The sequence below is a fragment of the Ovis canadensis genome, chromosome 16, assembly GCF_042477335.2.
Source record: "Ovis canadensis isolate MfBH-ARS-UI-01 breed Bighorn chromosome 16, ARS-UI_OviCan_v2, whole genome shotgun sequence".
NCBI classification, from domain to species: domain Eukaryota; kingdom Metazoa; phylum Chordata; class Mammalia; order Artiodactyla; family Bovidae; genus Ovis; species Ovis canadensis.
Genome location: NC_091260.1, coordinates 51,207,350 through 51,221,228, shown reverse-complemented (window position 1 = coordinate 51,221,228; position 13,879 = coordinate 51,207,350). Strand labels below are relative to the sequence as shown.

Genomic DNA, 13,879 nt, shown 5'->3' with positions numbered 1-13,879 from the left:
CTGCTGACCCCATGTACTGTACCCTGCCAGGCTCCTCTGTCCTTGGAAATTTCCAGGCAAGAATACTGGAGTAGGTTGCCATTTCCTCCTCCAGGGGATCTTCCTGTCCCAGGGATCAAACTCAGGTCTCCTGCATTGGCAAGTGGACTCTTTACCATATGGGATGCCCCATGTAGGAGGATGCTTAAGGAAGATGGCAATAATAGTCAGGTGGTTCCACTTGGCAAGTATATTCCCATAGGCAAGTAAAATACTATGACTCCCTCCTACAGCTAGCAAGAAAAAAATATTGTCAGTGTAACAACTTAAAGGGGAATGTTGTAATTAATGAGAAAAAATGCAAATAATTTTAAATTTATCTTGTTATGAAAATGCTATTGAAAAACTATATTAAAATATCATGACCAATTGAGCTTACTTAACTATTGCAGATAATTCTAGGATTTCCTTGGGTACCTTTGATTCAATGCAAATCAAATAAATATTTAATATTTCTTATCAGTAATAATGTTATAATTAGACAATTCCTTTCCTCTGTGGGCTCTTGTCTATTATTCTAACAACTAGAACTTGCTTCCCAGGAGAATCTTTCTAGTTAAAGACAGGAAAATGTGCCTTTGAACTCAGTAGTTAAAAAGTATGCTCCAGTTTAACATTGTTTTAATTAATTTGGCTTTAGAAATTAGAAGTGACAGCTCTCTATACAGTAATAGAAACATTTGCCAAAATCTTACCAAAACTCTTTCTACCATGTTTTCTCCAAAAACAAAATCAGAACTGCAGCTTTTCATAGAATATTTATCTTCATTTGGTTGACATCTATGGAAAAGAAATAAGCATTTGCTATTTTAAATGTAGTAGCAATGGATATAGCCATACTAAACCTTCATGAAATAATCAGATGATTTAATAGATTTATGTAAAGCATAAAAACATCTTCTAACTTTTGTTTATCTGAAGTTAAAGAGAAATGAAGGAAAAAACGAGATAGGTGCTTCTGATGATGAAAGTCAAAATATCTGACAACTGTTACAACACTGGCCAAGACCAGTGCAGAGAGGCTTTGTGATCAGCCAGGGAGCTGCCCAGTCACTATCTTTGTGCTTGGCCAGCACTGACTCTCTGGTCTCCAGTCTCCACTTTCCTCTTCCCCAACTGGCCAGTGCTTTTAGTGATGCAAGATCTAAGGGCAACAGCAAAGCCGATCTCTCTTCTCAGTTACACTTGAGTGTGCAGTGGTTTAGTTTGATTTTTACCTCTGAGAAACTTGAATGTTTAAAGTGTTTTGCATAACGACAGACCCAAAGACATGCAGCCCTCTGTTGGCAGACATGCTTCAGGATCCCTAGTGCATCCACAGCGTGTACAGTAGGTAAGTGCTGAGGTACCTGTATGGGCTCCTATCATGAGACCAGTATGTCCACAGCTAGTTGCATTCCTCTCTCAGATCAAACATGCCCCCATCACTGGCAATGCTAATAAATATTCACTTTCACTTTGCATATTTCTACTGCTTTCTTTGTTGTCTGTCCAATTTATGTTAATACATAATAATGCCAGAAATAATTTAAAAGAGGGAAAGAGAAAATACCAGGGGAAGAGGAGGAAAGGCTAATTGAGTAGCCAGATATTTAATGCCTAACTAAATAAAAAGTTTAGCTCTACCTAATTGGAACATTCTTACCCAAGTCAATGAAACAGTAGGGACAATCCAATACCAGGATGATAATATATAAATATTAGAGACATTTTTAAAAGCATTTTAAACTTGTATTTTATAAAATCTCCTCTCAAGCAGAAATCTTAGCAATTTGTCTGTACAGTGTCAGAAAATTATTTTCCATAAGTAATTTTATTGACGAAAGAAAATGAAAGAACATTTCTGTTTCCTCGTCGTTAACTTACCGTGGTGATGTAGTATCTAAAGCATTCTGATTAGTAGACACCTGGATTGAAATTCTGGCACTTGGTAAGTTTTCACTTAGCAAATAAGAGTTCCCCTCATAAATCTGAAAGAAAAAAAGTCCATCAAAAAGTTCATTTAAACTGCCTTACTATATATAAGAGCATTAGACAAAGAAACAATAGCTATAGTTAAATGTATAGAAAACTTATGTACAAGTACAGTCCTAAACATTTTCTATACACTATCTCATATACTCCTCAAAACAACTCTCTACACTTTGTACTTCTATTATTCACACTTCAGACTGACCTAATAAGCTTAAATAATGACCAGAACTGGGCAATCAGAAGGGGGCTGACATTCCAACACTGGTCTACCTAAAACCAAGGATTGTACATTAGCATTCAGAAATCCCACCTTCTTTTGTTACTTTTACCTTTTTAGACAGTGGACTTAAATCTCATTTCTAGACTAGTAAATATGTATTTCAGGACTATTTAGCCCGTGGAAACCCCTAAGAGCTTCACCGTCATTGCCACCCAATGTGAGGGGAAATTCCATCTCTTCCTCTAGAAACTTTTGGTAATTTAATCAGTTATTCCATCTGCTGTGTATATACATATGCAGCTTATCTGCATTAATGTGTAAATGGAGGAGTGTGCAGTTTTAGAACTGGAAGGAACCCAGTTATCTGCTCTGGTGTCCTCAATGTTTGTGGACATATCCCTTCCTCCACCAGGAATTTTCAAAGATGTTGCAAGGACGTCTAGTCTTTAAATAGGGTTGTTTCCACTTTAATTTTATATCAATCAAAAATAATTTTGAGTAGTTTTCCATATATAACAGAATTTGAGAGCTGAGCAATGTGTGTCAAGAGAGTATGCGTCATCGGTTAGCAAAGAGCAAAGTACATGCTTATGACTCCGTCACTCAGATGATTTATCTGTCAACCAAGATGGTAGTTTTAAACTCTTTAGGTTGCTTGGAATAGTTTATTAGGAATTTGTTATCTACAACAAGTAACCACTGATTAATGACAGAATGAAAGAAAATTGCTCTAATTTTGATATACAAATTTAAAAGGAACATAAAAATAAGGATTCTCTAAAATTTACCTGGAGATCATTTTCACTGTGTCTATACATTATATCATTGTGTCAGAATTCTGACATAGTGTCTTTTACATAGCTTACCTTTAGATCTTCAAAAATCATTATTAAACAGAGAAAATTCAATGATGGGCATATCCAGTTAGACTTTTCACCAATTAGGAATAAATTCTATTCATGCCCTTAATAAGTTATTTGAGAAGAAATTTTTGCAAATGATAGTCTAGAAATTTCTCTTATGTTTTATTACTGAGGAAAAAAACACAGGAAATATATTAATAAATTTTATTCTAAAACCATGCAATGCAAGATCTTAAAAAATCATCCTAAGGAATAAATATTAATCAGCTTTTGATATAATGTGCAAGTAAAAATTTTCATCTATAACTTATAGAACATGCTATTCCAAAAACAAATGCAATATAACATTTCAGAAATTAGTCAACATATCATAGTTTTTCTTATACACTTTAAAACAAATTAAACAACATGTATCACTTTTAAAATAGGTAAATAATTTATATAATGTGATTATTATACTTAAATGAAAATAATAATATACTGATTTGAAATTTTTTAATATTTTAACTTAAAATCACATATATAACATAAATGATGAAATGATTTTTATTTTTATTTTTTATTAATTAATTTATTTTAATTGGAGGCTAATTATGGTATTGTAGTGGTTTTTGCCATACATTGACATGAATCAGCCATGGGTTTACGTGTGTTCCCATCCTGAACTCCTCTCCCACCTCCCTCCCCATCCTATCCTCTGGGTCATCCCAGTGCACCAGCCCTGAGCACCCTGTCTCATGCATCAAACCTGGACTGGTGATCTGTTTCACATTTGATAATATACATGTTTCAGTGCTATTCTTTCAGATCATCCCACCCTTGCCTTCTTTCACAGAGTCCAAAAGACTATTCTTTACATCTGTGTCTCTTTTGCTGTCTCACAATAGGGTTATTGTTACCATCTTTCTAAATTTCATATATATGTGTTAGTATACTATATTGGTGTTTTTCTTTCTGGCTTACTTCCCTCTGTATAATAGGCTCCAGTTTCATCCACCTCATTAGAACTGATTCAAATATATTCTTTTTAATGGCTGAGTAATATTCCATTGTGTGTATGTACCACAGATTTCTTATCCATTTGTCTGCTGATGGACATCTAGGTTGCTTCCATGTCCTGGCTATTATAAACAGTGCTGTGATGAACATTGGGGTACACATATCTCTTTCAATTCTGGTTTCCTCAGTGTGTATGCCCAGCAGTGGGATTGCTGGGTCATATGGCAGTTGTATTTCCAGTTTTTAAAGGAATCTCCACACTGTCCTTCATAGTGGCTGTACTAGTTTGCATTCCCACCAACAGTGTAAGAGGGTTCCCTTTTCTCCACACCCTCTCCAGCATTTATTGTTTGTAGATTTTTGGATAGCAGCCATTCTGACCGGCGTGAGATGGTACCTCATTGTGGTTTTGATTTGCATTTCTCTGATAATGAGTGATGTTGAGCATCTTTTCATGTGTTTGTTAGTCATCTGTATGTCTTCTTTGAAGAACTGTCTGTTTAGTTCTTTGGCCCATTTTTTTGATTGGGTCATTTATTTTTCTGGAATTGAGCTGTAGGAGCTGCTTGTATATTTTTTAGATTAATTCTTTGTCAGTTGCTTCATTTGTTATTATTTTCTCCCATTCTGAAGGCTGTCTTTTCACTTTGCTTATAGTTCCCTTCATTGTGCAAAAGCTTTTAATTTTAATTAGGTCCCATTTGTTTATTTTTGCTTTTATTTCCAATATTCTGGGAGGTGGGTCATAGAGGATCCTGCTGTGATTTATGTCAGAGAGTGTTTTGCCTGTTTTCCTCTAGGATTTTTATAGTTTCTGGCCTTATGTTTAGATCTTTAATCCATTTTGAGTTTATTTTTGTGTATGGTGTTAGAAAGTGTTCTAGTTTTATTCTTTTACAAGTGTTTGACCAGTTTTCCCAGCACCACTTGTTAAAGAGATTATCTTTTCTCCATTGTATATTCTTGCCTCCTTTGTCAAAGGTAAGGTGTTCATAGGTGAAATGATTTTTAAAATTCACAATGAGTCTCATGAAATCATAGCTTACAAATAAAAAGAACTGGAAATATAAAAATGTTCGCAAATGCTGACCAGATTCAACTCCCTCACTTCACTGATGAAAAACAGAAGGTTGGGAGCTTTGTCTAAGAATGTAAACACAGTAGATAGTGGTAGAAGTAGAATTAGTACTGATCTCATTTTTTTCAATGACTTGACTAAATGATTGGTATTTTAACACTTCCAGGTTAAAATGAGAACACTGTTCTCATGTTCAGTCCAGGAAAACAAAACCAAACTTGATCAACCCTCAATAGTTTAGCTGGAAACAACTGACAGGTGGAATAACTCAAATTCCAATCTATCGATCTGGCATCCCCTTCCTCTTAAGTATCTGCTTCTGGAAGACACAGAACTATAGCAACAGAATATCCCCATACCCTTATCTGTATGATGTTAGTAAAATGAGTATCTCCTTGGAAAGGCCCACGAGGAGCGATTCAGTTGGAAAAGAAATTGGTTTCTGTTTCCAGGAACTTCCCAAGATCTCCTAGTTATACTGTGGAGAAAGTTCCTTGCTCCTGTTATCTGTGAAGATGGGCTGGAGTGGATCCATGGTGTGATCTAAACTGGCAAGGCCACACCAGCAAGTCTACCAGTTGGGGATACAAAAAAAATCCTTTTCCCTTTTAATGATTTCTGACTTCTGGCCCCTGACACCTCAGTTTGGTTCAGTTCAGTCGCTCAGTCGTGTCCGACTCTTTGCGACCCCATGAATCATAGCACACCAAGCCTCCCTGTCCATCACCAACTCCCGGAGTTCACTCAAGCTCACATCCATCGAGTCGGTGATGCCATCCAGCCATCTCATCCTCTGTCGTCCCCTTCTCCTCCTATCCCCAATCCCTCCCAGCATCAGAGTCTTTTCCAATGAGTCAGCTCTTCACATGAGGTGGCCAAAGTACTGGAGTTTCAGCTTTAGCATCAGTTCTTCCAGTGAACACCCAGGACTGATCTCCTTTAGAATGGACTGGTTGGATCTCCTTGCAGTCCAAGGGACTCTCAAGAGTCTTCTCCAACACCACAGTTCAAAAGCATCAATTCTTCAGTGCTCAGCTTTCTTCACAGTCCAACTCTCACATCCATACATGACCATTGGAAAAACCATAGCCTTGACTAGATGGACCTTTGTTGGCAAAGTAATGTCTCTGCTTTTTAATATGCTATCTAGCTAGGTCTAGGTCTAGGTCTAGCCTGACACCTCACTGCCCCCCTATTCTCATGTGGGGTCAGTGCACCAGATCAAGACCCCAAGGGTCCCCACCACACAGAACTCAGCTTTACAGCTTAGGAGAGACCGCAGGACTTGCTCCTGGGAACAACCCTCCAATTTAGGAGGACAAGTTTAGTACAGTCACTGAGGGCTCTTTGCTATCTTGTCCAGCTTTTTTTCCAGCCTGGTAGCTGCTTCAGCATGAGGTAGCCCCAAATTCTGGATGTGGGGACCCACAACAATCTATCAAAAGAAGGATGGGAAATTGAGATCAGTCCTACCATAGGAGGTTTTCTTACCTTACTTTTGTTTTTTTCTTTAACCTTACAGGATTCCAACACATTGTGTCCAAATGATTTTCTCACTTTTATACACCCTTGAGCTTGAGGTGGCTGCAAAATAGCAGGTCTTAGAACAAGCTCAGAATGTTTCATGGGACCTTAAAAGAACAGAATTAAAGGGTCAATATATCTTTAGTGAAATAACTTTCCTCTCAATTTCTTACTAATTTAATGCTTACTTTCTAAAGTCATGGTTAAATGAAGGGTTAATGTCAACTGCCACTGCTGCTGCTAAGTTGCTTCAGTTGTGTCCGACTCTTGCAACCCCACAGACAGCAGACCACCGGGCTCCTCTGTCCCTGGGATTCTCCAGGCAAGAATACTGGAGTGGGTTGCCATTTCCTTCTCCAATGCATGTACACATGCTAAGTCACTTCAGTCGTGTCCGACTCTGTGTGACCCTATGGACAGCAGCCCACCAGGCTCCTCTGTCCATGGGATTCTCCAGGCAAGAATACCGGAGTGGGTTGCCATTTCCTTCTCCATAATGTCAACTAATCAAAGTCAAAATAGCTGGTGAGTTGCTTAGTAATGTCTTCCTGCCCAGCTTTTACCCAATAGACCTGCGTTCAATCCCTGGGTTGGGAAGATCCCCTGGAGAAGGGAAAGGCTACCCACTCCAGTATTCTGGCCTGGAGAATTCCATGGACCACAGTCCATAGGGTGGCAAAGAGTCAGACACGACAGAGCAACTTTTACGTTCACTTTCAATTTGATCATGGGACTTTGCTTACTAAATATACTCCTTCATGTTCTGTCACTCAACCCTACCACCATGCACGCACATACATGGATGGTAAAACATAAAATTTCTTTGTTTCACGTAACAAAGGAAGCTACAAACCTTGTTCCTCACTGTTCAGATCAGCATTCCTTTGCACAGAGTTTGATGTCATAAAAACATTGTTTTTCTTCACTGTAAAGAATATTTAGAAAATTTTAAACCTATGAACGAACACGTCAGTTTCTACTGTTTTCACAGTATTGTACTGAACTCACCAGTAGATGTCGCTGTTGGCACTAATCATGCAAGCGCTGATTCTACTAAAAAGTGTAAAAGCAAAATGAGTTTTGCTAGTCTTTTTACTCTCAGAAAATAAGTTAAAATTAAATCACTAATGAAATAGACAGTTTTATTCAGAATCATGAAATCTAGTATCGAGAGAAATTCTACAGATAATAAAATCTGAATTGATAGTGAACCATCTATGTGCATTAATATATATTTCTTATAGAATGTTACAAAACTGTTAATAAATTCTGTCCCTTCCCCATTCTTTAATGATACCTGAAGAGAGAAGTAAAGATGACCATTATGCTAGGTTATCAACATGAACTGATGGGTTAAGACTGTGGTCTTGGCTGCAATAGAATTATAGGCATACCAAAGAGATGTTGCTGATTGTGTTCCAGACCACTGTGATAAAGTGACTGTCACAGTAAATTTAGTCACACACTGACTTCATTGGTTTCCCAGTGCATATAAAAGTTACATTTACACTATACCATAGTCTATTAAGTGTGCAATAGCAATATATGTAATTTAATTTAAATACTTAATTGCTATGAAAAACAATACACCTACATTTAAAAATGTTTTATCACTGAAAAATGCTAAACGTCATCTGAGCCTGCAGCAAGTCATAATGTTTCTGCTGGTGGAGAGTCTTGCTTCCATGTCAATGGCTGCTGATTGATCTGGGTGGTGATTGCTGAAAGCTGGGGTGGCTGTGACAGCTTCTTAAAATAACAATGAAGTTTTCATCATCAATTGACTTTTCCTTTCATGAATGATTTCACTGTAGCATGCAGTGTTGGTTGATAACATTTTACCCACAGAACTTCTTTCAAAGTTAGAGTCAATCCTCTCAAGCCCTCCTGCTTTATGAATATTACGTTTATGTAACGTTCTAAAGCCCTTGTCATTTCAACAGGCTTTACAGCACCTCCACCAGGAGTAGATTCTGTCTCAGGTAACAACTTTCTTTACTCATCCATAAGAAGCAAATCCTCATCTGTCAGGTTTCATTCTGAGATAGCAGCAATTCAGTCACATATTCAGGCTCTGCTTCTAATTCTAGTTCTCTTTCTATTTCCACATCTACAGTTACTTCCTCCACTAAAGTCCTGAACACCTCAAAGTCATCTGTAAGGACTGTAATCAACTTCTTTTAAATTCCTGTTAATGTTAATATTTTGACCTCTTTCCGTGAATTGTAAATGTTCTTAGTGGTGTTGAGATGGTTAATCCTTTCTAGGTTTTCAAGTGCCTTTGTCCAGGTCAAAGCTTTGTAGCTCCAGTACTTTGGCCACCTCATGCGAAGAGTTGACTCATTGGAAAAGACTCTGATGCTGGGAGGGATTGGAGGCAGGAGGAGAAGGGGACGACAGAGGATGAGATGGCTGGATGGTATCATGGACTCGATGGACGTGAGTCTGAGTGAACTCCGGGAGATGGTGATGGACAGGGAGGCCTGGCGTGCTGCGATTCATGGGGTCGCAAAGAGTCAGACACGACTGAGCGACTGAACTGAACTGAACTGAACTTGTCCAGGTCCATCAGAGGAATCACTCTCTATGGCAGCTAAAAGCTTACAAAATGTACTTATTAAATAATTAGACTTGAAAGTCAAAATGAATCCTTGATCCATGGGCTGCAGAATAAATGTGTTCTGTCTCTGTCTATGCTCAGTAGATCAGACATGTCCACTCTCAGGGACCCCATGGACTATAGCTTGCCAGGTTTCTCTGTCCGTGGGATTTCCCAGGCAAGAATACTGGGGTGGGTTGCCATTTCCTCCTCCAGGGGATCTTCCCAATCCAGGGACTAAACCTGCATCTCCTATGTCTCCTGTATTGGCAGGTAGATTCTTTACTGACCACTGAGCTACCTGAGAAAGTCAAATGTGTTAGCAGGCATGAAAACAACATTAATCTCACTGTACATCTCCATCAGAACTCTTGGGTGACCAGATGCATTGTCAATGAACAGTAATATTTTGAAAGGAATCTTTTTCTGAGCAGTGGGTTGCAACGGTGGGCTTAAAGTACTCATCAAATCATGTTGTAAACAGATGTGCTAACATCCATGCTTTGTAGTTCCATTTATAGAGTACACAGTGTAGATTTATCATAATTCTTAGTGGCCCTAAATTTTCAGAATGGTAAATAAGCACTGGCTTCTATTCAGTCTCCAGCTGCATTAGTCCCTAACAGGAGAGTCAGCGTATCCTTTGAAACTTTGAAGTCAGGCACTGACTTCTCTCTAGCTATGAAAGTGCTAGATGGCACCTTCTTCCAGTATAAGGTCGTTCCATCTACGTTGAAAATTTGTGGTTTGGCTTAGCCACCTTCTTTAGTGATCTTACCTAGATCACCTGGATAACTTGCCGCAGCTTCTACATCAGCACTTGCTGCTTCACCTTGTGCTATGATGTCATAGAGGCAGCTTCTTCCCTTAAACTGCATGAACCAGCTGCTGCTAACTCCAGACTTTTCTTCTGCAGCTTCATCACCTCTCTCAGCCTACATGGAACTGAAAAGAGTCAAGGCCTTGCTCTGGATTAGGCTTTGGCTTGAGGAAATATTGTGGCTGGTTTGATCTTCTATCCAGACCACTAGATCTTCCTTCATATCAGCAATAAGCCTGTTTCACCTTCTTATCATTCATGTGTTCAGTGGAGTAGCATTTTCAATTTCCTTCGGGGAGCTTTCCTTGGCATTTACATGTTTGCTAACCATTTGGTGCAGGAGCCCTAGCTTTTGACCTATCTTGGCTTTAGACATTCTTTCCTCACTAAACTTAATCATTTCTAACTTTTGATTTAAAGTGCTGCTGCTGCTGCTAAGTCACTTCAGTCGTGTCTGACTCTGTGACCCCATAGATGGCAGCCCACCAGGCTCCCCTGTCCCTAGGATTCTCCCAGCAAGAACACTGGAGTGGGTTGCCATTTCCTTCTCCAATGCATGAAAGTGAAAAGTGAAAGTGAAGTCGCTCAGTCATGTCCGACCCTCAGCGACCCCATGGACCGCAGCCTTCCAGGCTCCTCCGTCCATGGGATTCTCCAGGCAAGAGTACTGGAGTGAGAGACATGCAACTCTTTCTTTCACTTGAATACTTAGAGGCCACTGTAAGGCTATTGATTGGCCTAATTTCAATATTGTTTTATCTCATAGAATAGGGAGGCCTGAAGACAGTGAGAGAGATGGGGGAAGGGGCTACCTGGTAGAGCAGTCAGAACACACACATTTATTAAATTTACCATCTTACATGAGAGTAGTTTAAAGTGCCCCCCCCCCGCCAAATTACTGTTACAATAGTAACATCTAAGATCACTAATCACAGATCACCATAAAAAGTATAATAATACTGAAAATTTTGAAGTATTGCAAGAATTACCAAAATGTGACAGAGACACAAGGTGAGCAAATGCTTTTAGAAAACGAAGCCTATAAACTTGCTTGAGGTGTGATTGCTACAAACTTTCAATTTGTAAAAAATGTAATATCTGTGAAGCTCAATAAAATGAGGTACACCTGTACTACAAATCTCAAAGAGATCACCTCTTGATGGCAAATTGCAAAGAGAGCAACCTTTGAGAATTGGATTAATGAAGATGAGAAAAGAATAAGAATTGCTTTTTTGACGTGTTATAACATTATATATGTTGGAGTGCAATTGCTTCTCTAATTCAAAGTTCAGTTACATGGTTTTTATGATCTTTATTGCTTCCCAGATGGCTCAGTAGTAAAGAATCCGCCTACCAGTGCAGGAGATCCAGGAGACATGAGTTTAATCCCTGGGTCAGAAAGATCCCCTGGAGAACAAAATGGCAACCCATTCCAGCATTCTTCCCTGAAAAATCCCAATGAACAGAGGAGCCTGGGGGGCTACAGTCCATGGGGTCACAAAGAGTCGGACATAACTGAGTGACTGAGCGCACACACACACATGCATCATCTTTATAATTGAAAAATAACACTGAATGAAACATTTAATTGTACTATTTGTCTCCTTCCAACGCCACCAACATTCTGCACAACATAGAAGTTGATGGTGCTTGGTAATATTTTATTCCTTTTCATATGTGCGTCTGATCTTTAGAAAATGAATTGAAGTAATAGATAATTTAAAGTCTAGATAATTTAAAGTCATCTCTTTGCTTTATGCACAAATAACACCAAAACAAATCCTCTGGTATTAGAACCCCTATTCCTGTTAATGTCTATAACTTGTCAGGCAGGTATAGATGGGGCTTGTTGAACTAGGACCTATCTCTTCTGTATCTGAAAGGTGTCTGACATTGATGCCCAGTCACACTTGGCATCGTTAATAAGAATATAAATGTATTAGTTTCATGCGATTCCTGGGTAGAATCCATTAAAAGAAAGTGAATAGCTTGTATTTTCTATTTCTTGTGGGTAAGCTTAACTTGGAAAAAGCAGTTTGTTGTTCAGTAAAAACAAAAATATGCAAGACTGCAAATCATATTTCTTTTGGAACTAATGACAAAGAGACTTTAATTTTTCATTTTATACCTTCAGGTGCTACTTGAATTTGTTACTAAGGGTGGTTTTTTTTTTAATGTAAAGTTTAAATAGGTTTTACAACAATGTGAATATACTTAATGCTTCTGAACTGCAAACTTTCAAAAAAAGATTTAAAAAAATCATAATCTTGACATAGAACATGTTTCAATCATTTCAAATATTTTATTATGATAAAATAGTTTTACTTAGCAAAGCATTACAAATTTAAATAAAAATAAGTAATATTTTAATTAATGAAAAATTCAAAAGGAATGATATCCTAAACTTTAGAATATAAATTTAAAGCATAAAATTTAAAATGAGAATCTAAGCATCATTATATATTTGAGTACTACAAATATAGATGGACAATAATAAGAAAAATAAAGCAAGTTATTTTACAGAACTGCGTTATATAAAAGAAAACTATCATAAACATGAAATCCTAAAGAACATTATCAAGTTTAAATTTTCTACCAAAAATAAAGAGATATACTGTGTGGGTTTGTGGGACTAGAATTCAGATGGTATTCATCCATGCATACTTTGCTAAGACCCCTATTTTATTTGCCATTAAAAAGTCAGTGTTTAACAGTAGCTGAAAAAGAAAGCCTATTATGAATGAGAATGGATCTTGAAAAGTCAGTGTCAGATTTGAGGTTCTAAGAAGTTCTTTATTATCTGGCCCAGAAAGAGGGAAGGCTGGGAGGTCCGTGAAGGATGACAATGTTAGTCACTTCTGGGACAAGGATGATGCTAAAAACAGATTGCAAACTGAAGTCAATAGGGTTTTGTTTATCTTTTCATTTGGATTTTTGCTGTTTTGGAAAATTTTCTTTGTCACCAGTTTAGAAAAATCTTTGCATTTTTATTGATTAAAAATAGTGTGCCTCTGGTGAGAATGATATCAATTCAGTAAATATGTGCATGCTCATCATGTATGAGACCCTCTGTCAGGCATGAAGATGACCTCAAGGAGCTCTCAGTGGAGGAGACAGACATGCATGTAAACAGGTGCATGGCAAGAAGAGGATAAACAGAGTCACCAGAATGCTTGGAGTGTAGAAGAGAGGCAAACTACGTTACTGATTTATTCAAAACACAGCATAAGGGTCTTTCTAAAAGGCAGACATCTGTTTAAGGAGATGCTTACTTAGAAGGAAATAGCAGTTTGCCCTAATTGTAAAGCTAATTCTGTAGCTAGTTTCTATAATGCAGAAACTTTGGGAACACAGCAAAACAGAAAGGGAGGGGGTGTTCAAATAACTTGTAATCCCATTTTATCTAAGATAACCATTGTTAACATTGTGGCTTCTGTCCTTTTGGTCTTTTTTCCAACGTTGATAAGTTAAATTTTAAATAATAACTCACTGTATTCTATAGACTGCTGTTTTCACATAACAATATATTAGAGACACCATCCAATGGGTATATTTTTAAACATTACCTGTCTGAAAATTTCCTAGTAGTATCACACTCAGAGTACACATAGCAGTGAACACTCAACAGCCCGGACTATACCTACCTTCTTGGTTCTGAGAATCTGTAGTATGCCAAGTAAAAGATGAAGCCCGGGCACGCTTTCTTGAAAACTCATTGCATTCTGTAAGAAATTCAATGTGAAGGGTAAAATTGATTGCAATA

General features: G+C 37.9%; 1 protein-coding gene across 17 annotated transcripts in view; it reads right to left on the bottom strand.

Annotated features, from left to right (window-relative positions):
* Positions 1 to 13,879, bottom strand: part of RANBP3L (RAN binding protein 3 like) — a 56,375-nt gene that overhangs the window by 14,632 nt on the left and 27,864 nt on the right. For 16 of the 17 annotated variants that reach the window (XM_069555896.1, XM_069555891.1, XM_069555900.1 and 13 more), the window contains 5 exons: positions 13,761 to 13,838; positions 7,551 to 7,622; positions 6,665 to 6,804; positions 1,906 to 2,009; positions 735 to 819 (listed from right to left, as the gene is read on the bottom strand). In XM_069555896.1, the coding sequence (XP_069411997.1) occupies positions 735 to 819; positions 1,906 to 2,009; positions 6,665 to 6,804; positions 7,551 to 7,622; positions 13,761 to 13,838 (479 nt within the window). Of the gene's footprint in view, positions 1 to 734; positions 820 to 1,905; positions 2,010 to 6,664; positions 6,805 to 7,550; positions 7,623 to 7,705; positions 7,748 to 13,760; positions 13,839 to 13,879 lie in introns of those variants that run through there. The other variant, XM_069555907.1, reaches the window with a different exon arrangement.